Genomic DNA, 21,800 nt, shown 5'->3' with positions numbered 1-21,800 from the left:
TCTTTCCAAGTCACTGCATACATGTTTACTGAATTCTTTAAACAGCTGCCTGATGCTGAATTGCGGTGCTTCACCAAAATTAACTGTTCCTGCAGTGATGGCCGTTGAGCCTGTTTCCAGCTTTTCGCTCTCGCACATTGACGGTGCAGCTTCCAGTTCCGGGTAAGATTTCGTCTTATCCGGAAAGAGTAATCTAAGTGATGGAAATAAGAACCCAGGCTGGATGCATGCGTGGAGCAGCTATCTAAGAATTCTGCTGAATAGGTGGCACCTGAAGGATTGGGGAACGCAACCAGAAGTAGGGCCAATCCAGCTGTGATTTTTCTGGTTCTGTTTCCTCTAGATCTGCCTGCCTGAGTGTGAACCCTGCAGCCCAGATGCTGAAACTGCACACTCATCAGGGACTGTAAGAGTCCAGGATGATCGGAAAAAGGGAGCCGGAGGGGACAATAAAAGGGTGGAGTTTGTTGTTTGTTTTCTTTCCCTCCCACCCAGCCCCAGCAAGCCTCAGGGCAGAAGCTGCAACTCCACTGCAGCAGCTGGAATTTCCAACACCTAGAGCCCTGAAAGAGGAGAGCCCTCTCTGAGCAGAGGAACCATGGTCTGAAGAAGGGGGGTGGGGGATGTCGTGGCATGTTCTCTGCCTTTATTCACCCTCTGCTTGACCCTGGACTTGGCCACAGGAAGTACACAGATAACAGAGGTGAGAAAACCGCAGCTTTCCAGCCAAAAGACCAGGAAGTGGGGTGGAGGGCTCTGAAAGCTGGAAGGGGGGTCGGGGAGATCAAGAAGAGAGAGCAGCTCAAGAAAGGGACCCTACTAGAACTCCCAGCTCGCTGCCATCCACCCGTCTCCTAAACTCTGTGCCCCAGTGGGACCTTGAAAATACCCAAGACTGAGAATTTTGGGGAAGATCACCAACAGGGCCACAGACTGGCCGCTGGGGGGCGCGCACGGGCCAGATCCGAATGCACCTCCAAGGCTGGGAAAGCTGAACTAAGTTGGAACCCCAGTTCTCAGAAGCCAGATCAGCACCTAAAAATTCCTAATTTCACCAGCTTGACTGCCTGCCATTTAAGAAATGGAATTCACAGTTAAAGACGTTTGGGGGAAAGTGATGGAGTTATGTTGCATGTGTGTGATGGTGGTTTCATGAAATAATGCATGTGTGAAAAATTCACAGAACTGTACATCACAACAAAATGAATCTTACAATACGTAAAATTTGAAAAATAATAAAAACAGCAAGAAAAAATCTTCCAACTGTGCACTTTCAATGTATGCAGTCAATTTTATCCCAATTACACTTCAATAAAATTGTTAAGAATGGAAGGGAGGGAGGGAGGAAGGGGGTCGATGTTTCCTGCAGTCCTGTCCCCGGCCCCTTCATAAGTTCTTGGCTGCAGGCAATAGCGCCAGGGCTCACTGGAACACCCAATCCCAGAAGAAGGCTCAGCCCTCAGATGTAAACACAAACAGAAGCTGTTCAGCCTCTTCTTCCCTCACCCTTCCCTCCCCGGAACTGGCCCACCACACCCTCTCTTGCTCCTGTAGGCACAGCCCTTTGTCACTTCACCTCCAAGCCCCCGATCCCTGCAAGGCCCTCTGAGGGTGAGAAGTGGCAGGAAGAAGACTCGGTTGGCTACATCTTGGGAAGGCTAGTCTGGCGGAGGCAGGTGGGAAGGGAAGCCCTAACCCACGAACCAAGTGTGACATTTCAGTTTGAGGACTGGTGATGACAAGGGCTATCATTTTGAGCCCATCTGAGCGGCTAACAGGGTAGGTAGTTCCACAAAACAGCATTGACTTTGAAAGTCAAGAACTGAGCCAGAGACGAGGTTGGCTAGAGATGCACATGTGACAGTCCTGTGCGTGGAGGTGATGCTAGGGAGAGGGGTGGGGGTGCAGGGACCCAAGGGCAAGGAGAGGGATTCAGCAAAGAAGAGAGAAGAGAGGGAGAGGGAGCTGGGGACAGAGGGAGGGAAGCACCTAAGAGGGGAGATGTGTGGGAACGTCACTTAGGAGGTCATTAGAATAAGGGATTTCGGTGCAGTACAGTGGCCAACAGTCCAGAGCCAAGGGAAGTATGCAAAGAGGCAGGAGAGGAAGCATCTGGGACAAAAGGAAGTGAAGGCAAAAAGCATTTCTCCTTCCTTATCACCTCCCCGCAGCGGCCTCTGCTTCACAGTGACTCAGGACCACAGAGGAAGCTGTCCTGAAAGAGGGGCAGAGGGTCTGACTCAGGGAGGGACCATGGCCCAGGGCAGGAAGGGTCTGATGTGCACGGTGGTGGGGCTGCCTGGAAGGGGTGTTAAGGTGGGGCTGTTTCTCAGCGAGGCTGGGTGTGAGCCTTGAGCGCTGTGTTCTTCCCAAAGTGCAGAGCCAACGAGCCTCCATTGCTCCCTCCTCCCCGGCCTCTGGAGCCTTTACCTCCCAGCCCTGCTCCACACTTCATGCTGCTTTGCTGGCAACCGCCTCCTCAGATCCTCACACAGACCTGCAGTGGGGTCCCAGCCAACCTAGATGCTTTGCTTCCCCCAAACCCCTGATGGCACAGCCCCACCTTAGTTCCCCTAAGTCAGCTACCACGGCATTGCCACAGTTTCACACACCCCCCCCCACCGACACACTTCCACCACGAGAAACTGTGACAATCACACTCTGTTTGCTGACAAGTCCTCTACGGGTGACTATTATGGTGATTTTCTGCCTCTCAGTTTTCACTTATGCTGCTGCTGCTCTAAGTACGTCCTCTCTCTCTCTTCTTCCTCTCCACCCCACTCCCACCCCAGTCGGCTGACATTCTACACCTCCTTTAACATCATTCTCCAGTGTCACCTCCTTCCACTGATCCATCCAATATGACATAATGTTTTCCCCTCTGACATCGTGAGGCATCTTGCTGGTGACTGTGCTGTGGCTCTTACCAGCCTTCTTATGCTACATTGACTTGTGAGCTTATCTTTTTTATAAAGTGCATCATAATCTCCTCTCTTGCTCATTATTATGTTGCCTACATCACCCTGTGTATCTTATTATTATTATTATTATTATTATTATTATTATTATTATTATTATTATTATTATTATTATTATTATGAGCCTCTTCAGATTGAATTTTTCCTTCAGCTGAGTTTGGGGCCAGCCCCAGATCTCCTTGAGATGCCATGAATGTCCCCACCCTTGTGGGAGCCAATCAGCACTCAGGCTCGGAGAGAGGCAGCCCTGCATGAGAACTCAATGCTCAGAGGAGCTCCCAGAGGAAAGGATTGGTCTGGATGCAGAAAGTTGAGCGGAAATGGTGACGCTTGCTTGTGACAGACTGTGCAACTTCTCCTTGCAAACTCAGGGATAGAGCAACAGACAAGCATTCAAAAACCAACTGAGCCCTTTCCTGGGCTAGGTTTGCCTGTAGTGGCTGTGGCTCATACCATCCCAATGTGGTAAAAGTTATTTCCTCACCTCTGTGTCCCACACCTGCACCTGCACCTGCGCCTGGAAACACATCTGCCTCTTCTGTGAAAAGGGTTAATTGTCAACAGACGGTCAGACTTCTCCTAACATGGATCAAGCCGGACTCTCTGTCAACTCCATGCACAGGAGACCCTCCAAGTCAAGGATTTCCAAAAGTGACACAGGGGCACCCACTGCCTCCTTTTCCTAGTACTGCTCCAGCTGGCCCCAGAACTTTAAATTGAAGATGCTCAGCCATGGCTGAGCCAGGCAGAGATGCATTGGTCATAGGGACAAAAAGAGGAGGGAGATTGAAGCCCAGTGAGACCCAAGAGGAGTTGGAAGGGAGGAAGAAGCCCAAGGGTGCAAGACAGAGGGAAGCTTCGTGATCACACTCTGTCAGGGCCAAACTCCCCTGTGACGGTCCCTGAGGAGGGGGTGGGGGTCCTATGAGCCCAGGACTGAAGCTGTGAGTGCTGTGTCCTCAGAGAACCTCCTGTCTGCAAGAAGGAGGTGTTTATTTCCCTGGGGACACTGAGCTGAGAAGCCTTTGTGCCAAGGAGAGGAGAAAAAGGCCAGGCTTCTGAGCATGCAACTTCCAGAGAATTCTTGCCTTTGGGAGGTGGGCAAGAGGGCAAGGAACCAGGGGGTCTGTGGAGGAGAAAAGAGGACTGCAAACAGGGGCAGAGGAGACCCAGCCCTCCTCCGCCTAAGGGCTCAGAGCAAGTGTCTTCTAAGATCCAGGACTCTCCCTTGACCACTTCCCCCAGAAGACCTGAGTCCCTCCAGACCACGCTCTGCTGCCTAGCCGTCCTAGAGTCCAGAGTCCAAAGGTCTCCCTTGTCCAGTCTGAAGGGCTGTATTCCTGGACAGGGCATTCCTGGGGACGGTGCGCTGCACAGGATTCCCCAGCTCAGGCTGACTGTCTCTCCCTCCAGGGCCCCTGTGAGGTCTGTTCACCCAGAGGACAGCGCCAACCATGCTCAGGAACAGGGGCAGCTTCAGGAAGATCAGGAGCAGGAAGTGGACGCTGCTGAAGAGGGACCTGCAGGGGACACAGTGACAAGAAATGAGCTGCCTCCTCTCACCACCTCTCTCTCCACCTCTCCCTGTGCCCTGACTCTAAAGCCTGGATAACTCAGAATCAAACCCAGAAAAGACCCACGCCAGGCAGACCCTCTCCAGGGACCCTGTCAGCGCTCCTCTTTTGGTCAGGAAACGCCCTCAGGACTCTCCTTAGGGAGAGGTGATGGAGCAAAGAGAGAAGAGAGGCCCATGTGGTGGCTGCTTTCCAGAAGTCTGCTCTCAAGCTTACCCTCTCTGTCCCTTCCCCCCCCACCCACACACACAGAGCTTTCCTTTATCAGCTGACGTATTAACCAACCCTCACCCCTGCGTAAAGCCCTTGTCCCTCAGTTCCCTTCCCTTCAGGGTATGGCAGCAGCATCACAGCCTTTTCTGAGCGCCTTTGGGAGGAGGAGAACAGACCCAAACTTCAACTTAGAGCCAACCCATCTCCCCACAGACCCCACAAAGCACCTCCTGGTAGCAGGGTCTTTGTTACAGCAAAGACCTCTGGAAGTGGGCCCAGCTTAGGGACCAGGGAACCAGGATCCCAAGTCCAGAACTGGTTGAGGCAGGAGAAGGGGAGGGGTGGGAGTGGGAGGAGGGGCTGCTCGTCCACCTGAAACCAGCCTCTGTCTGTGTCCCTGCAGCTGCACCACAGGGGAGGACGTTCACAGAAGAGGTGACATTTTCCACTCAGAATCCCAATGCAGCTTTGGAGAATATAAAAATTAGGACCGGATTTGGAGGAAAACCCAGCAGAAAGTGAGATTAAAAGGTCCTGGTGTGCTGCCAACCCCCACCCCAGGGTCCCCTAAGGCTGCTGACCCCCTCCTCCGTGGTCTCCAGGCCTTGAGCCATGACCTTGTGCAGCGTGTTGACACCTCCTTGGTGCTGAGGCTCTGCCCAGCATTCACGGTCGGGAAGGGAGCAGGTGCAGCTGGACATGTGGTCCGCCCTGTGGTTGTACTTGGTGCTGTAGATAAAATCACACATCAGGCACTGCTCTCTCCCCAGCCATGTACTAACAACTGCTTGGATCTCATGTCGCAAGGAATCATCCACTCACAGAAAGGACTTGGGAGTTGCCCTGTGGCTAGACCACCTCCTGAGCACATGAGACTTTTCCAGACCTGGCCGTAAGTGCCACCTTTCTCCATCTCAGGTCTGACTCTGCCTGGGGTGAGAGCAGGGGTCTCTCAGGGGCTTCCCCAGCCTGGTGAAGAGCCCCAGAGGAAGGAAGGGCAGGAATGAGTCTGAAGAAGGCAGCTCATCCTGTGGCCCAGAAGCCTCACAGAGACTGTGGGACGGGGCTCACAGGGACCAGGTCTGTCCCGGTTCTGCTGATGGATTTTAGGTAGGGTGACCAACTTGCCCTAGTTTGCCTGGGACTTTTGCAGTTTTATCACTGAAAGCCCCGCATCCAAAGAAACCTCAGTCTCGGACACACACTGAGGGTAATTTTAGGATGGATCCAGGGGTAAGAGTTTCAAAAGGCAGATAGGAAAATGGTGCGTGAGAGTTGACGGTACTGGTAAGAGAAGTATATAGAGTCTACCGTGAAGGCTGGAGCTGGCTTAGGAGGGAAGTGAGGTCAGGGCGGGGAAGGGGGAAGCAAGACCTCATTGGGAGAAAACGGAGAAGGGGGTCAAAGGACCAGAAGTGTGTGTGAGCTTGAGAATGGGGTTAGTAGGGTGAAGGCACAGGAGGGCTGATGCATGGAACATTGTGAGAAAGTAAAATGTTTGAGGTTGGTGGACATGGACCAGTTCAGGGTGACAACAAGATGTGCACTGTTGCCATGGAGTTGGATTCTGAAAGAGTGGAAATGCAGGACACTGAAGTTGAGAGTCATAGAATCTGAGACAAGGATGTTTAACAAGTTATTCATGAAAACCTCCCAAGATGATGCCAGGGACTGGGGTGGAGAAATTGCTAGGTTCCCACTGAAGGTTGAGGAATAATCTGGAAGCCAATGGATGGCCATGTTAGGGAGAGGAAGAGGGTGGGTGTGGCCACATGACACAAATTTTAAAGGAAGCAGGTGGGAAAGTGTTAGGTTGGAAGTTGTGATGGGAGGTTGGGAGAATGGGGCCACGACTTCATGGCCATATGGCATATGGGGAATAGGAGAAAGAGTGGCTTCCACTCCGAGAGCCTGCCTCCTGACACAGGAGTGAGATCAACTCCAGGACAGAGTGGTAGAGGCAATGTTCTGTGAGCAAGCTGAAGATGTATGTATGCAGAGTACAGCTGCTGAAAGGCAGAGTGGAAACAGCCTTGGCTCAGCATGGAGGGGCCTCCCAGGTAACGCGGTGAGGCCCAGACTCTATGAGAATTAGGGCACCTCGAGCTATGCCTGCAACACATGCCAAGGCTGAAGGATCAGCCCCCTTTCTCCCTGCCCATATTATAGACTCTTCCCAACGCTACTGAGACAGAGGACAAGACCCAGAGACACTCTTCAGTAGAGCACCCATCTTTGTCCCCAGGTCCAGTGATATCCCATAAGCTCTGCTGCTGGACCAAGGGGAGCTCTTACCTGGGAAAACAGACACATTAACCTGGACTGAGGGGTCATATGACAACGCGTCCAGGATCCAGACTCTCTGAATTTTACACCAGTAGGATCCAGCGTCATTAGCATTGAGGTTCTCCATGGTCACTGTGAAGGTGAAGTCATCAGCGTAGTCTCTGATGGACACGCGGCCATTCCTTTCTTCTTTCTCTTCTCCTTTGGTCTCCACAATGATGTCACATGAGGTGTCATACTTTCCTCTGCACCAGTATTTGTTATACCCCTTGTACGCCTTCTCGTACTGACACCACACTCTCAGAGAGCCTCCCATGGTTCCCATCACAGAGCTGGGGCCCGTCAGGGACAAGCAGCCTGGAAAACACAAGCCACGTCCCAGGACTCCATCCCAAAGGTCCTCAGCAGCAGCTACCTGCTTAAAGCCCAAGGGGAAAGTTACCATGGAGGTGTGGACTGTTCTAGGCTGGGGGATGGGATCTGGAGGGACACCTGAGCTTAAGATCTAAACCAGAGGGTCTGGAAACTGTGGTCAGCAGAACCAGTACAGACCTGGGCCCTGTAAGCCCAGAAATGCTGCGTAACTGCACAGGGGCCCTGCCCCTTGGGGAGAGGGAGAGTAGGAACAAAGCTGGAGGTGGGACCAGGGATTGCCGGCTGTCCTGCCCTGTCCTTAGCCCTGCAGCCCCTGCCAGGCATGAGATTTGGAGTGAGGCCTCTGCATCCCAGTTTTTTTTTGGGGGGGGGGGGTTGTTTTTTGGGTTTTTTGGTAACTCAAATTTATTCTTTAAAAGTGTAACTTCTTGTTTATTCTGCTCTCCATGTGTTCTCAAGGGAGGAGAAGCAAATCTCTGGGTTTCATCACAGACCTTCAGATTTAGAAGGTGGCTTTTAATACCTTAGCCCAATTTTCTATCCAACACATAAATATGTCAGAAGCAAATATTCATGCAGGGTGTTGACAAATGATATCAAGTTACTGGTGTTTGAAAGAGGAAACAGGATTGGACTGAGAAGAAAGCTATTGTTGGTAGCTTTCTAGTTCTTGAGTTGGCCAATGAGTTCACAGATGCTTGTTAAACTACACATTATTATATTATATAAAAGAGGGCTTTGCATGGACCAATGATGGCAAGGTATTGAGCCGTGACCAATCTGATTTTGGGCACCTAAAGTCAAGAAAAAAGAAGATTCTGTTCATTCCAGAAGAGTACTCTCCTCTGTTCTGCTAGAATGCTGTCTGAATGCAAGATTCGCAGGCTTTATATAGGATTATATAGATGCATACATGTATTTTTTAATAAAAGTGCTTTGCTGGTGGCTTGCAGTCCATGGGAGCTAGTGTAGGAGAGCGATCAGTTCACAATGGAAGCAGTAGATGGGGTAGCAGAGCGATCTGCAGAAAGCACCTTGAGCAGTTTTGTGAATACTACCAGCATGGAGGTTCTAGATACCTCCACGGCCAGAGGGAAGAGCCCTGGGAGGAGGCAGATCTGAATTTCATTTTCAATCCTTTTACTTAGTTGATATGTCATAGGCTAAGCCCTTTACCATCTTATCTGTAAAATGGGGATAATGCTAATTGTCCTGCCTGGGTCCTAAAGTTGCTCAGAGGGTTAAATTGTGTCATAGGTTTGAAAGTGTTTGTAGGTTGTAAAGCACATAATAAACAAGAGTTCTATCCTTGCTTACTTAATATGGGAATTCTCTTCCTCCAGTTTCATCCTTTCTCTCCTTGTTCTGGAATTGCCCTCAACATCTTTCTTTATATCCCTCCCTCATTCCCCATTCTCAGATTAGCAGTACAACCCTCTTGGGTGTCCTCCATAAATTTAAAGTAATCACATTTTCCCAAACAGTGTTTATGACCCCAGATGGGTGCAGGGGTGGAGGAGAATGCTGGGAAAGATAGGAGGGAGCTGGATCAGGAGCTGGGATGAAAAAGATGAACTGAAATTTTAATCTTTACAAATGACTTCAGTGTTTTAATCTGAACCCATGAGGAATGTCAGCTGCAAATGTACCCTAGATGGAAAAATAAACTTGTAGGGCTGGAGACATCAGCCAGTTCCACATAAAGGGGTGGAAAGAGGTTTCCATCTTCAGTTTAACTGCACCCAGACTGAAGCATTTAAGTCATTTTATCAGATTTAAGGAAGAAGATTTTAAAAAGCAACGACATGCTAGGAGGAGGATATAGCTTAGTGGTAGAGTGCGTGCTTAGCATGCACGAGGTCCTGGGTTCAATCACCAGTACCTCCATTGAAAGACAAATAAATAAACCTAATTACTTCCCCCCTGCCAAAAAAAAATAGCAATGACACGCTAGTAAACCAGCTCTCTGGGGAAGGGTGGGGAAGAAGCCCTGATTTGCCAGTTTCCAAGGTGTAAACATTCTCGCCATGACTGATTACAAGCTAATAACATGCTGTAACTGAACGTGGTGTTGGGAAAACACACTCACCTCTCGTGAGCCAGTGCAAGCTGCCTCCAGCCACCACTGCTTGGGTGCCCACTTTATTAATCATTCGCAAAACATCCGTGGTCATTGTCATCATCATTTAAGACATTTTGGACACCTCTCGTGTGTAACGAGATGCATCACTTTGACATGTCTTTCTGAGTGTAAGATCTCGTTGAGCCTTAGGAGACCTTGACGATCATCTAATCCACTCTCACTTTCCTGATAAGAAATCTAAGTTTTGGTCAGTGTCACTCAGCTGGTCTTCTCTTAAATCTCTGCCTTTTCCATCCAATTTTCTGGAAAAGTCTGTAATGTTGGGCAAGTTCTGTTTCATGAGGGAACCCAACAAAAAAATTATTCTACAGATGTTATTAAACCCTCTGATTTTTTATTATAAATTTACTTCCCACAGAAAAATGTGCTCTCATGCACTCTGAATGCCTTTATAAAGATTTTCTCTTCTGAAAGTCCAACCTTTGAGAGACAATTTTATTAGCTTATTCCAGGGAGCATTTAAGGTGGAAGCTTAGATTGGCATCCCAGACCCTTTATTAATTCCTTCTAATAAACCTTTCCTACCCTTTTAAGCTAAGCTCTGACAAAATAGAACTTTTGCTAATTCTTGAGCTTTCCATGGTCTCTACTCTCTCCACACGTTTGCATAAGCTACTCCCATTTTTCACTCAGCCAACTCATTCATCCTTCAAGCCTAACCTCCGGTGATGCCTCAGTGAAGACCCACATTCTTCTAAGAGTAGAGTTAGGGGCCCCTGTTGTGCATTCTCTTCAGACGTGAATGAATCTCTTCTCTCCAAGTTCCATGCTGTCGCATAGTAACCTGACTCCCTCATTCAACCATGAATCTCTGAGAGCAGAAGTTGCTCTTAATAACAGCATGCAAAACAGTCCTGGCACACAGTTGGTGCTCAGAAAGGGTATGTAGGATCTGTGGGTGAATGTAGAAGGATATACAGATAGATAAATGGATGTATCTTTCCCATTTCTGCTGACACTTTGCCCAGAGGCAAAGTGAACTCAGGACAGACCTTCCACCCACTGTCTGCCCTCTGCAACATCAGGTTCCCAAAGCACCCCCCCAGCTCCACTCACCTGGAAGGCAGAGAAGGAGCAGAGCTGGGGACAACCACATGGTCCTATCTCCCTGGCTGGTATCCCCAGAAAATCCAGGTCCCGGCTGAAATCCAGGTCCCGGCTGGAATCCAGGTGTTTACAACACAGCCTGCGTCAGCCACCTTCTACTTGTTCAACTTTCCTTTGCATTTCTCTCTCATCCACTTCCTTTTTAATCTCTTAGCTACTTCCTAATTTGAAGCCTTAGAAAAAAGGGGAAGGATGGCAAAAGACACTTCAGAGAAAAGACTAATCAGCAAGGGAAATCTGCTGGTTTTTTGGTTCATTTAGTGACAATATAAGGTTTGGGTCACACCCTGAGTTTTCATGAAAGTCAATCCCAAAATACAAAAAACTCCAACAAAGGAGACCCTTTGTCCCTTGCCTCTCTCTCTCTTCCTGTCTTGGGCTGCTTTCTTAGTCTAATCAACCACCTCGCCTCTCTGGCTGCCTACTTTTGGATCATAAAACACCGCCACTTAAAGATCTGGGGCTAGGACTCCCCAAATCTCTCTCAACCATGACTTCCATGTAGATGACCTCATTCCTCTTCCTTTAGCCTAATATCCCTTCTGGGCTCCAGACTCAACTTTCTAGCTTCCTGTGGAGAAGCTTCTCCTAGTTATATGTACACTATTAACCTAATTCAGACACAAGCCCCATTGCCATCATTTACTAACCATGTACCCTTGGGCATGTTGTTAAATCACTCACACCCTCAGTTTCTGCATCTGTAGAGTGAGAGTACTCATTCCTATCCTATGGGAAATAAATGAGTGAATGAAAGCAAAGCACTTGGCACAGTGCCTGGAACAGTAAATTGTTCAGTAAATGTTAAATATTTTTAGGATGGTCTTGGACCACTGTAACAGCTTCTCACCTGGTTTCTCAGCCCTCTGCACCTTCCCTCCAATGTAACTGACACATCAGAAGCATATTTTTCTCTAAGACACAGGTATCTGAAAATATAATTCCACTGACAATCCCATCAGTTGCTTCTACTTTTCCTTCTCTTCACCAGAGGTTGCTCTCCATAACCTCTACATTCACTATCTTTTTTTTTTTTTTTTGAGATGTTAAGTTCTATTTTTATTGGATATGCATTGTGGTTTTTTAATTTTATTTTACTGAGTTATAGTCAGTTTGCAATGTTGTGTCAATTTCCAGGGTAGAGCTCAATTTTTCAATCAAACACGAACATGCATATATTCCTTGTCACATTCTTTTTCACTGTGAGCTACCACAAGATCTTGTGTAAACTCCCCTGTGCTATGCAGTATAAATTTGTTTGTCTATTCTATATGTACCTGTCAGAATCTACAAATTTCGTACTCCCAGTCTGGGGGTCCTACGCCCCTCCCCGCTGGCAACCACAAGCTTGTATTCTATGTCTATGAGTCTGTTTCTGTTTTATATTTAAGGTCGTTTGTCCTCTTCTATTTTTTTTTTAAATTCCACATGTGAGCGATATCATATGGTATTTTCTTTCTCTTTCTGGCTTACTTCATTTAGAATAGCATTCACTATCTTTTAGAACTCTCTACTGGATCATTTGCCATTCCAATCTTTTGCTGTAACTTGCTATCTTCCCTCTTCAACTATGTCTAATGAAATATGACATATAGGTTGAGCCTTGGATAGAACAATCAAGCCACACAGGTCCTATGCCCATGTAGTTACTACCCACTCCCCTGGGGGACCCAAAGTGAGCTGAGCTGACAGTAGGTGCATTACTGTGTTCCCCCATATCACTTTTTCAGCATGGACAACAGCTGAAGGATTTGTTTGATCTTGCAGAGAGGATCAAACAAATCTCCAGTCCCTTCTCAGTTCTGCTTTTATGTTGTTTTCTTCTGCTTCCTTTTTTTCCCCAATATGATCTGGGAGTCGTTTAAAAAATAAAGGAAATGGGAGTAAGTAAAATCTGGTGCTGATGGTTGAAAAATATAAAATATGACTAATGTGGGCACATTTCATTACAATTCAATAAGAAAGTACAGATTGCTGGCAATATGGTAGATGAGTCAATACAGAGACTTCCTTCTAGACCCAAACAGAAATTCTGTATAAAACGCAGCCGCCAAAGTTGTAATACATAACTGAAGTCGAAATCAAGCAAAGGAAATCCCCGGGTGCCAGAAACATTAAGAGAACTGAAAGCCAGGACTGTGAGCAAGATCTGATACCATACAACTAATGGGAACTATTAGAAATGGATGTGGTTGCAGGGGGGAAAGGGGTGGGAAGGGACTGACTGGGAGTTCGAAATTTGTAGATACTGACAGGCATGTGTAGAATAGATAAACAAGATTATGCTGTATAGTACAGGGAAATACATACAAGATCTTGTGGTAGCTCACAGCGAAAAAGAATGCGACAATGAATATATGTATGTTCCATGTATAACTGAAAAAATGTGCTCTACTCTGGAAATTGACACAACATTGTAAACTGAATATAACTCAATAAAAAAAAAAAAAAAGAAAGAAAGAAAGAAAAAGAAATGGATGTGGGCTTTAGGAGGAGAGAGGCTGGCATTTAAACAGCCACTCAGGGACAGGCGCTGATGCTGCAGGTCTATACCAGATTGGAGCTGGAGCAGAGCTCACTCTCAAAAGCTGGGATCCATGAAGAGTCCCCACAGCCCAGAATGGAGTGAAGGGGAGCTTCACTGATGGGCTTAGGGAATCATCAAGCCATCTTGACCCCCTACAGCCACGAGGAGTTAGAGTCTCCCATAATATCAGCAGTACCAAGGTTGGGAAACCCTCAGCTAAGGAAGAAGCATCTCAGGCAGAGGGAACAGCACGTGCAAAGGCCCTGAAATGAGAGAACAATTGATGTGTTTAAAGAACAGGAAGGAAACCAGTTAAGTCTGTAGCCTGATAAGCGGGGAGGGAGGGTAAGAAAGGCTAAGAGGGGGCCTTGTGAAGTATGTTAAGGAGTTTGTATTTTAAGTGACAGCAATGGGAAACCACTGAAGGGTTTTGGGTAATGTGGATTCTGGTTTATGTATGAAAATAATCACTCCACTATGTGGATAACAGATTGGACATGGAAAAAGCAGAAGCACGAAGATGAGTCAGAGGCTCTGCTGTCATCCAGGAGAGAGGTGGTGGTGGCTTGACATAGTGATGGACCAAAGTGCACAGCTCTGAGTGTTCTGTGGAGGCAGATCCATCAGGATTTGTGATGGACTAAATGTAGGATGGTCGGCAAAAGGAGGAATCCAGAGTGACTCCCAGGTCTTCTCCGGGCAAAGCTAGGTGTCAGTTGTTTTCCCTTTGGGTGGGAGGAGGTAATTAGGTTTACTTATTTATTTATTCTTAGAGGAGGTACTAAGGCTTGAACCCAGCACCTCAGGCATGCCAAGTGTGCACTCTACCACTTGAGCCACACCCTTCCCACTGGGTGTCAGTTTTCGCTTGAGCTGCCATAACAAAGTGTCACAGGCTGGGTGTCTTAAACAACAGAAGTTTGTTTTCTCATAATTCTGGAGGCTGGAAGTCCAAGATCAAGGTGTCAGTGGGGTTGGCTTCTTCTGAGGCCTGTTTTGTAGATGGCTGTCTTCTCCCTGGGTCCTCACATGGTCTTCCTTCTGTGTGTGTCTGTGTCCAAACTTCCTCTTCTTATAAGGACACTGGTCACATTGGGTCAGGACTCACACTAATGACCCCACTCTAACTTAGTTACCTCTTTAAAGATCCTATCTCCAAACACAGTCACATTCTGAGGTACTGGGAGTTAGGATTTCAACGTATGAGTTTTTAGAGGACACAACTCGGCCCATAAAACTGGTGCCACTTCCTAAGGTGGGAGAAGGGCTTTGAAGATTATGATGGAATATAGAACTCCACAATGAACATAAGAAAATAAGGTATGCCAGGAGATGATAGATAGATGGAGAGAGAGAGAGAGAGAGATGGAAGCTCTTGGATCTAAGAGCAAACAGGCAAATGACAAGTGTGCTGTCCTACAGACTCTCTTGATCATGAGCACAGAATGTTGCCCTGCTCATAATTGCAGAGCACACTGGGCAACAGCAAAATGTCCATCCACAGTAGAATGGATAAACACATTGTGGTATATCCTTGCAGTAGAATCTTAGTCAACAATGAAAATGGACAAACTACAGCTGCAACGTGATGGATCTCAAGCGCAGTGTTACATAAAAGAAACAAGTCGTAAAACAGTACGTACGTATGATCCCACTTATATAAAGTCCCAAAGTAGGCAAGACCAAACTTTAATACTGGATGTATATAAAGGTGGCAAGATATTTTTAATTAAGAAAAATGATTTACGTGAAGTTCTAAAACAGATGAAGCTAAGACATAGGTGATAGAAATCAGACCAATGGTTGCCTGGGGTGGGCATGTGGGCTGTCTATAACGGGGCACAAGGGAACATTCTGGGATAATAAGAAATGTCCTGTATCTTGATCATGGTGTTAGTCACAAGAATGTATAGATTCAATAAAATTCACTGGACTATACATATAAAGCAGGTGCATTTTACTATATGTAAAGTGTACTGTAATAATGTTGACTTTTTAAATCAAGGGAATGAATATCACAAATAACAGAGTAATGGTTATTTCTAGTGGGGGATGGAGAGGGTGTGACTAAGAAGTGGATTTCTGTTCAATTTCTTAACCTCATTGGTCATTACGTAAACCTTCTTTTAAAATTATTCTGCAAACTACACATAGATGTTTTATACAGTCTTCTCTGAGTATGGTGTAGCTTATATTTAAATGAATATGTGTGTGATTAAATATATATGCAATTAAATATACTTACGTATGCAATGTCCATGGATTTTGAGAGGGAAAATGCCCACGAATGCCTCACTTGATAGAGGAAAACAAAACCACATTTTTAAAATGCAGGGACTCCAAATGTACACTATCCATTTATACTGTCTTTAAAAAAAAAAAAAAAAGAAAAGAAAAAATAATTCAATACACTTCACCCAACCGAGAAATCAACCCAAATAATTTTAGTTTGAGGAAGAAGCAATATAAAGGAAAAAACAGTGGGAAACAAAATCAGTTAAACTTCAGAATTTATGTCTAAATCATTATTGTATGATTTTATTATAACACAGTTATTATATTTATTAAAAATGCTAAAGTTAATTCTCGGAAGAGAACACATAATTGGTTTTAATTAATAAAAGTAAGTGTCTGGGTCTCAAAGCTCGTATCATCACAGCTATTTCTCACTTCCTTTCAAGATTCTGGGGAAGAGAATGGTGGCCGGGTCAGTGGGTTCTATTCAACCACTGAAGCGTGTGGGTCTTTCTTCTTAAGCAGGACTCTGTAAGTGGAAAATCAGATATTCTGGGTTGACAACAAAGTCATAAGCTGGCCATGTGGGGATGGAATCTGGAGCTTCTGGGGAAGACCTAGGGCATCTCAGGGAAACAGTAAATGGTAGAGCTGCAGCCATCGGAAGAGGTTAGATGGGGTTCTTGGTAAAAACAACCCTGTTCTTCCTCAAGCCCAGTGCTGAGAGCTTTGCCCAAATTATTTCTAAAGTTCACAACAAAGCCATAAGGTGGGTACCATTATCCCCACTTTACAGATATGAAAACAGAAGCATGGAGACATCCTGAAACTAGGTATCATCTCATTAAGCTCACCAATCTCAGTTTAGTTTCTTGTCCTTTGGTGCCCCAATCACCCTCCCCGACCCCGTGACCAGGTGATCCGGCTTCACCAGATGCCTCAGGAATCAGGGGTCTACTCCTCTGAGGCTCTGCACCCATAACTGCCAAGCTTCTGGCTTGTCCACAATCTGCTCCTCATGAGAAGCTTGGCTGTTGATCCCTTAACTCACTGGCCTCCCGCCCCTTCAGAAGGTACATCTCTTCCTGCCTGGCACAGCTGAGGTCCTAGTTTCTTCGTGAGGATGATGGTATCCACCTCATAAGGACTGTGGTGAAGAATAAATGAGATAATTGATGCCAAGTCCCGGGCACAGACTGCGGCATAATGCTAGTAGCTGGTATCACACACACACACACACACACACACACCCCTGTGGGCTGACAAAACACCCCCCACCTCTGCAGTTCCCAGTGAGCAGCCATGGTCTCGACATCCTCCCACTCACCTGAGTAGGTGGGTAAGTGTTCTCATGAGACCTGTGTATTACCTGCTCTCCCAAACATCCTTGATCACATCCCCTCTTCTCCATCCCCTGTCCCTACACAGGGAAGATTCTATAAATGACAAGTCCCAGCCCCACTCACCTGGAGGCACAGAAAGGGCAGAGCTACAAACAGACCTAGTAAAAGGCAGAACATCCAGATCCTTGTCTTCTGACATCTCACCTAGGAGTTTCGGCCCTCCACACTCTCAATTCCTGTCCATATTTTCTGTTATCTGTTTCCCTCCTCTGCTGTTTCTTCCCTTTAAACTTTGAAGGTATCAGGAAAGGGGGAGAACCTGCTAAAAAGAAAAATGACCCCAAATCACAGCCCCAGGGGGGAGCTTGATGACACCTTGTCCCACACCCACTTCACCTGCGAGGGATCCGGCCCGGCCACCCGGCCCAGCCACCCGGCCCATTTCCACTGGATCCCACGCTGTCCTTGGTTCTCAGCGGGGTGGCTTTGCACAGCTCAGGCCCTACCCTGCAGGCTGCTGTGCCCACCTGCTGTGGTCACACTGCAGGTCCTCTTGGGGGATGGTTTCTGGTCCAGCTGTGAGCAAGGTTTACATCCTGCACAGTTCAAAGCATCTTTGACCTGAACACTCTCTTCAGTGTCCCATGGAGAGAAGCAGGGACGTACACCATTCTTACAGTTCTGGATGTCAGAAGTCCAAAAGCAGTTTCCCTGGCTTTTTCCAGGATCTAGAGGCTTCTTGCATTGGCTCATGCCCCTCATCACTCCACCTGGGCTTCCATCATCACATCCCTTTCTCTGATTCTAATCTTCCTGTCTCTGTTTTATCAGGATTTTTACCGTAACATTAGGCCCAGCAGCTGATCCAGGATAATCTCCTCATCTCAACATAATCACATCTGCCAAATCCTTTTTGCTGTGGAAGGTAAAATATTCACAGGTTCTGGGGATTAAATGTGCACATCTTTAAGGGACTGTTATTCTGCCAAATAATGGAGCTGGAGTGGGGGACAGAGCACACTGCCTTTTTATTATAGCAACAAGTTCCTCTTTTTACATTATAAACACCATTCCACTCTGATCCAGGGGTCCCATGATCCCCCCACTAGTTTGATGATTCACTGGAAAGATTCACATAACTTAACAACAGTTTTTCATCATGGCTAAGGTTTACGACAGCAAAGGACACGGTGCAGGGATAATAGGAGAGATATCCACAGGCAAGGGCTAGAGGGGCGGGGTGCAGGCTTCCAAGTCACCCTCCCCTGCAAGGTTCGCACAAATGTGCATTTCTCTGCAGCTGCGGATTACAGAGACATGTGTGGGATGTCTTCACCCAGGGAAGCCCGTTGGAGTTGAGACTCAAGAGTCTTAAAGAGGGTTGATCAGGTAGATACAAACCAGGCACAAAGTGCACATCATGAATCTTCATGCTGTCATGAAAAATACCAACGACCTGGTCCAGCCTGACCCACTGCCTCAGGCACAAAGAATAACATCACTAATCAGTGCCTATGTGAACTTTCCAGGGTTTTAGGTCTCAGAGTCCGGCTGAGAGTCATTGTCATGGCTCCAGGGATTCCCAGAAACAAGCGAGAACTGAACGAAAGAGACCAGCTATGTCAAACGTGGGCACGTGGACATCCCCTACCCACCTCTGCCTCCTGCCCAGGTAGGGTAATCCTGCATTCACCAGTGACTTCAGCTTGACTTCACCATTTCTGTGCTCTTGTGTGTCATCACTGTGCTAGTTCCTGAGGAGGCAGAGGGAGGTGAAAATCCCATTCTTGAGATGATGATTATCTTCTGCTGCATAATAACTACCTCCAAACTTACTTTAAAACAATGAACACATATTATCTCACAGGAATCCCAGTGCAGTTCAGTGGGCACCTCTGCCTAGAGGTTTCTCACAAGGCTGCAGTCAGTATTGGCTGGGGCTGCAATCTCATCTGAAGGCTGGGCCGAGGGTGGGTCTGTTTCTCAGCTTGTTCACGTGGTTGTTGGCAGGTTCAGTTGCTCACAGACCAGTGAACTCAGGGCTGTCCTGGCTGTTGGTCAAAAGTGTCTCTCAGTTCCTTGCCATACTGGCCTCTCCATAGGGCAGCTCACAACATGACATCTGGTTTCCATGACAGCAAACAAGTGAAAGCCAAAAAAACAGAAGCCAGAGTCGTTTTGTACTCTAATGGCAGGAGCAGCACCCTGTTACTTTGCCTTATTCTATTCATTAAAAGCAAATCACTAAGTTGAGCCTAGTGAGTCACACTCACTTCACCTCAACTCGTACTGGGATGTCTTTGTAAGCCCTCCAGCACGCCCAGGGAAAGGAAGCCTCTTACTCAGGGTGCTAAGAGTTGAGAGATCTATTGTCTCGCCAATTAACTCATCAAAAGGATATCTTTCTTCAACCAAAAGTGATGCACTAACCAATTAATAGCTTGTTGTCACACCTGTCTAGAGGGGCAGGATCAGGGGTGCCTGCCACATTCCTTGTCCTGGAGGAAAGAGACCATGTTACCTAGTAAGTAGTCTGTAGTTGGATGCCCAAAGGCTCTACCTTGAGTCTCACCCATTCAAAACTTTTACCAACTTGGATGAAGATACAGAAGGCATGTGTGTTTCTTCTAGAGGTCATGCAAATCTAGGGCTTGAGGGGATCAAGAAGAGAAATAGTTGAGATGTGACTTCTGTGCCCAGGGTATAAGGGCTGAACCTTAAGGGAGGAGAAAGGAACTCCTTCCCAGGGGCAGAGGCCACTGAGTATGGAGGACAGAAGGAGAGTGAGAGGGGAGGGTTCAGTTGGATCTGGGTCAGGCCACCTTCGTGCCTGGCCACTGCCCCTCAAGCAAGCAGCTGAGCCCATCTCTGTTTGTAACTTGTCACAAAGAAACCTTCCTCCCAGCATTACTGCACCTAAGAGTGGAGCTCTCATCTGCTCTTTAAGGCAAGACCTCCATTCTTTATCCCCTTCACCCATTACTGAATGTGTGTTGAGCACTGTGCATTCAGATAGACGTGGGCATGGCCCTCTGGGGATAAAACCACCTTCCCCCATTGTGCCTGGAGTCAAGCAGGAGGCCCAGGAGGCCTGGCTCACTCTTCCCAGGTCCCTCACCTGCCCACCTCCTTTCTGCTGCTGTGGACCCAAGCCAGCAATTGTAATGGCAGCTCCATGTGGGAGCTCCTCCTGTGTGGTCAAAGCCCTCTATGTATCATCTCAGTTATATACAAATCAAAGAAACAGACGATGAGCCATCAAACAGCCTCTCCTGGGCCACACGGTAAGTCAGCACCACTGGGGTCTGAATACAGATCTGTCTAAGTCCAGAGCATGTGTCCTTACACCATGTCCACTCTGTCAGGCCACCCCATGAAAGGATTTGGCAAAGGTGACTCAGCTTCTGGGCACAAAAGTCTCTAGTGAGGCCAACTTATTTTCGATTTCACATCCCAGGGAGGAGTTGGGGCTGAGTCTGGATCCCAGGGAGGGGTCGGGGCTGAGTTTGAAGCAGAGAATCCAGGATCTGTGTCACCAGACAGGGAGCCATTGGGATGGAAGCCGCAGGTGCTCTGGGCTGGGCTGATCATGGTGCATGGACATGTCCCTCGAGGGGACGCTGAAGCCAGGCCAACCAAATCGCAGCATAGCTGAAGCTCAGGAAGAGGACAGCCTTCAGCAGGACCAGGAACAGGAAGCTGGCAGAGAGCAGGAAGGGCCTGGTTGAGGAAATGGGGTCAAGGAGAAAGAGGCTGTTACACGGTCACCTAGAAGACCCCTCCATATCCTACATTTGCATCCCAAGCTCAGGACACCAGTCATGGGCTATCAGCAGCCCCTATGCTGGTTCTCATAAGTTGTTCCCCAGAGGCAGGCCTGTGAGGGGCAGAGAGACAGGAGGGAGAGCAGAAGAGAGAACAGCCAGTGGCTGACAACGCTGGGCGCTCACTGTGGGGACACTGGCTTCATGCTTCACCCAGTTCATCTCAGGTGTTCCTCACAATGGATCTGTGAGCGGTGCTGTCATTATGCTTGTGGCGGGTCATAAGAAGGACACAGTCTCCTCCTGGCTCTCTCTCTGGGACACTTGCTCATGAATCCAGCCGCCATATTGTAAGGAAGCCAAGACCACATGCAGAGGCCACATGCGCAAGTCCAGCCAACAGTCTCTGTTGAATCTTGGTGAGTGAACACCAGCACGTAAGTGAAAGAGCTTTTCTAAGTGACCCCAGCCCTCAGCACCTGAGTCTTCCAGCTGAGGCTCCAGATCTCCCGGAGCTGAGACAGATTTCCCTACTGTACCCGGTCCAAATTCCTGCCCCCAAATCCACGAACATCGTAAGTGGTTACATTATGCCGCTAAATTTTGCCATAAAATATCCATAGTAACTAAGATCACCCTCTTTTTACAGATGAGGAAACTGAGGCATAGAGAAGTTAAGTAACTTGGCCAGTGTCATCGCCCTGCTGGTAAAAAGTGGAGCTATCATGGAAACCCAAACATTGGACCTCACACTTAGAGGTGGGGAAGGAGACAGAGCAGAGAACTGAGGCAGAGGCCAGTACCAGGGGCCCTGGGCTCTAGCTGGGACCTGCAGTGGGTACTAAAGTGTCACACCAGGGCCAGGGGTGCCCCAGCCTCAGCATCCCCATCAGGGGACTGTCAAAGCCGGGACAGTAGGAATCCCCAGCAAGGGCTTGGCCTTTCTTACCAGGGAGGAAGGCCAGGGCTGGACACGTGGCTGGTCAGAGCCAGGGCACCTGTGCTGGCCGACGTCTCAGTGGTCCTCATTGCTACTGTCACTGAGCCTGCAGACAAGGTCACAGATCACTCTCTGTCCCAACCTCCCAGTGGCTTAAAGTCTGTTGTCATTAGGAAACTGTACATCTCACCTTCCTCAAGGGACCCTGGGACGGGAGGGGCAGCACAGAGAAAGGAGAAGTATCCTTGGGGGCCGGGGAGGTGCCAAGGCCAGCCAAGAGGAACCCAGTGTTACTCCCTTTCCAGGTCCCCAGCC

General features: G+C 47.8%; 2 protein-coding genes across 19 annotated transcripts in view; both read right to left on the bottom strand.

Annotated features, from left to right (window-relative positions):
* Window positions 1-918: 918 nt before the first annotated feature.
* On the bottom strand, window positions 919-15,566 carry CD300E (CD300e molecule). 6 transcript variants are annotated; one of them, XM_064495567.1, is made up of 5 exons: window positions 15,449-15,554; window positions 10,626-10,849; window positions 7,061-7,408; window positions 5,347-5,494; window positions 920-4,498 (listed from the first exon to the last, which is right to left on the bottom strand). In XM_064495567.1, exons 2-5 carry the CDS (start codon window positions 10,663-10,665, stop codon window positions 4,267-4,269), a joined length of 768 nt encoding a protein of 255 aa, XP_064351637.1. In that variant the 5' UTR covers window positions 10,666-10,849; window positions 15,449-15,554; the 3' UTR covers window positions 920-4,266. The 6 variants fall into 6 exon arrangements, with proteins under 6 accessions (XP_031324878.1, XP_031324879.1, XP_064351637.1 ...); XM_031469021.2 differs by having other exon boundaries at window positions 5,383-5,494; window positions 15,449-15,553; XM_031469018.2 differs by lacking the exons at window positions 10,626-10,849; window positions 15,449-15,554 and adding an exon at window positions 9,516-9,811 and having other exon boundaries at window positions 919-4,498.
* Window positions 15,567-15,614: 48 nt separating this feature from the next.
* LOC105104964 (CMRF35-like molecule 5) overlaps window positions 15,615-21,800 on the bottom strand; it is a 28,677-nt gene continuing 22,491 nt past the window's right edge. For 7 of the 13 annotated variants that reach the window (XM_064495560.1, XM_064495551.1, XM_064495552.1 and 4 more), the window contains 3 exons: window positions 21,495-21,591; window positions 17,309-20,501; window positions 15,615-17,103 (listed from right to left, as the gene is read on the bottom strand). In XM_064495560.1, coding sequence (XP_064351630.1) covers window positions 20,369-20,501; window positions 21,495-21,591 — 230 coding nt within the window. In that variant the 3' untranslated portion in view covers window positions 15,615-17,103; window positions 17,309-20,368. The other 6 variants (XM_064495556.1, XM_064495559.1, XM_064495557.1 and 3 more) reach the window with 6 other exon arrangements.

The sequence above is a fragment of the Camelus dromedarius genome, chromosome 16 (assembly GCF_036321535.1).
Source record: "Camelus dromedarius isolate mCamDro1 chromosome 16, mCamDro1.pat, whole genome shotgun sequence".
In the NCBI taxonomy this organism is placed as follows: domain Eukaryota; kingdom Metazoa; phylum Chordata; class Mammalia; order Artiodactyla; family Camelidae; genus Camelus; species Camelus dromedarius.
This window is presented reverse-complemented; position numbering and strand designations above follow the sequence as displayed.

Excerpts from the sequence above, each read along its gene's own strand:
- CD300E (XM_031469018.2), bottom strand. The coding sequence starts at position 9,612 with ATGATGATGACAATGACCACGGATGTTTTGCGAATGATTAATAAAGTG. Across the intron at positions 7,409-9,515 it reads CTTGCACTGGCTCACGAGAG|GCTGCTTGTCCCTGACGGGC; the intron begins GTGAGTGTGTTT and ends TGTGTTTTCCAG. Across the intron at positions 4,499-5,346 it reads TGGAGACCACGGAGGAGGGG|GTCCCTCTTCAGCAGCGTCC; the intron begins GTCAGCAGCCTT and ends TGTCCCCTGCAG.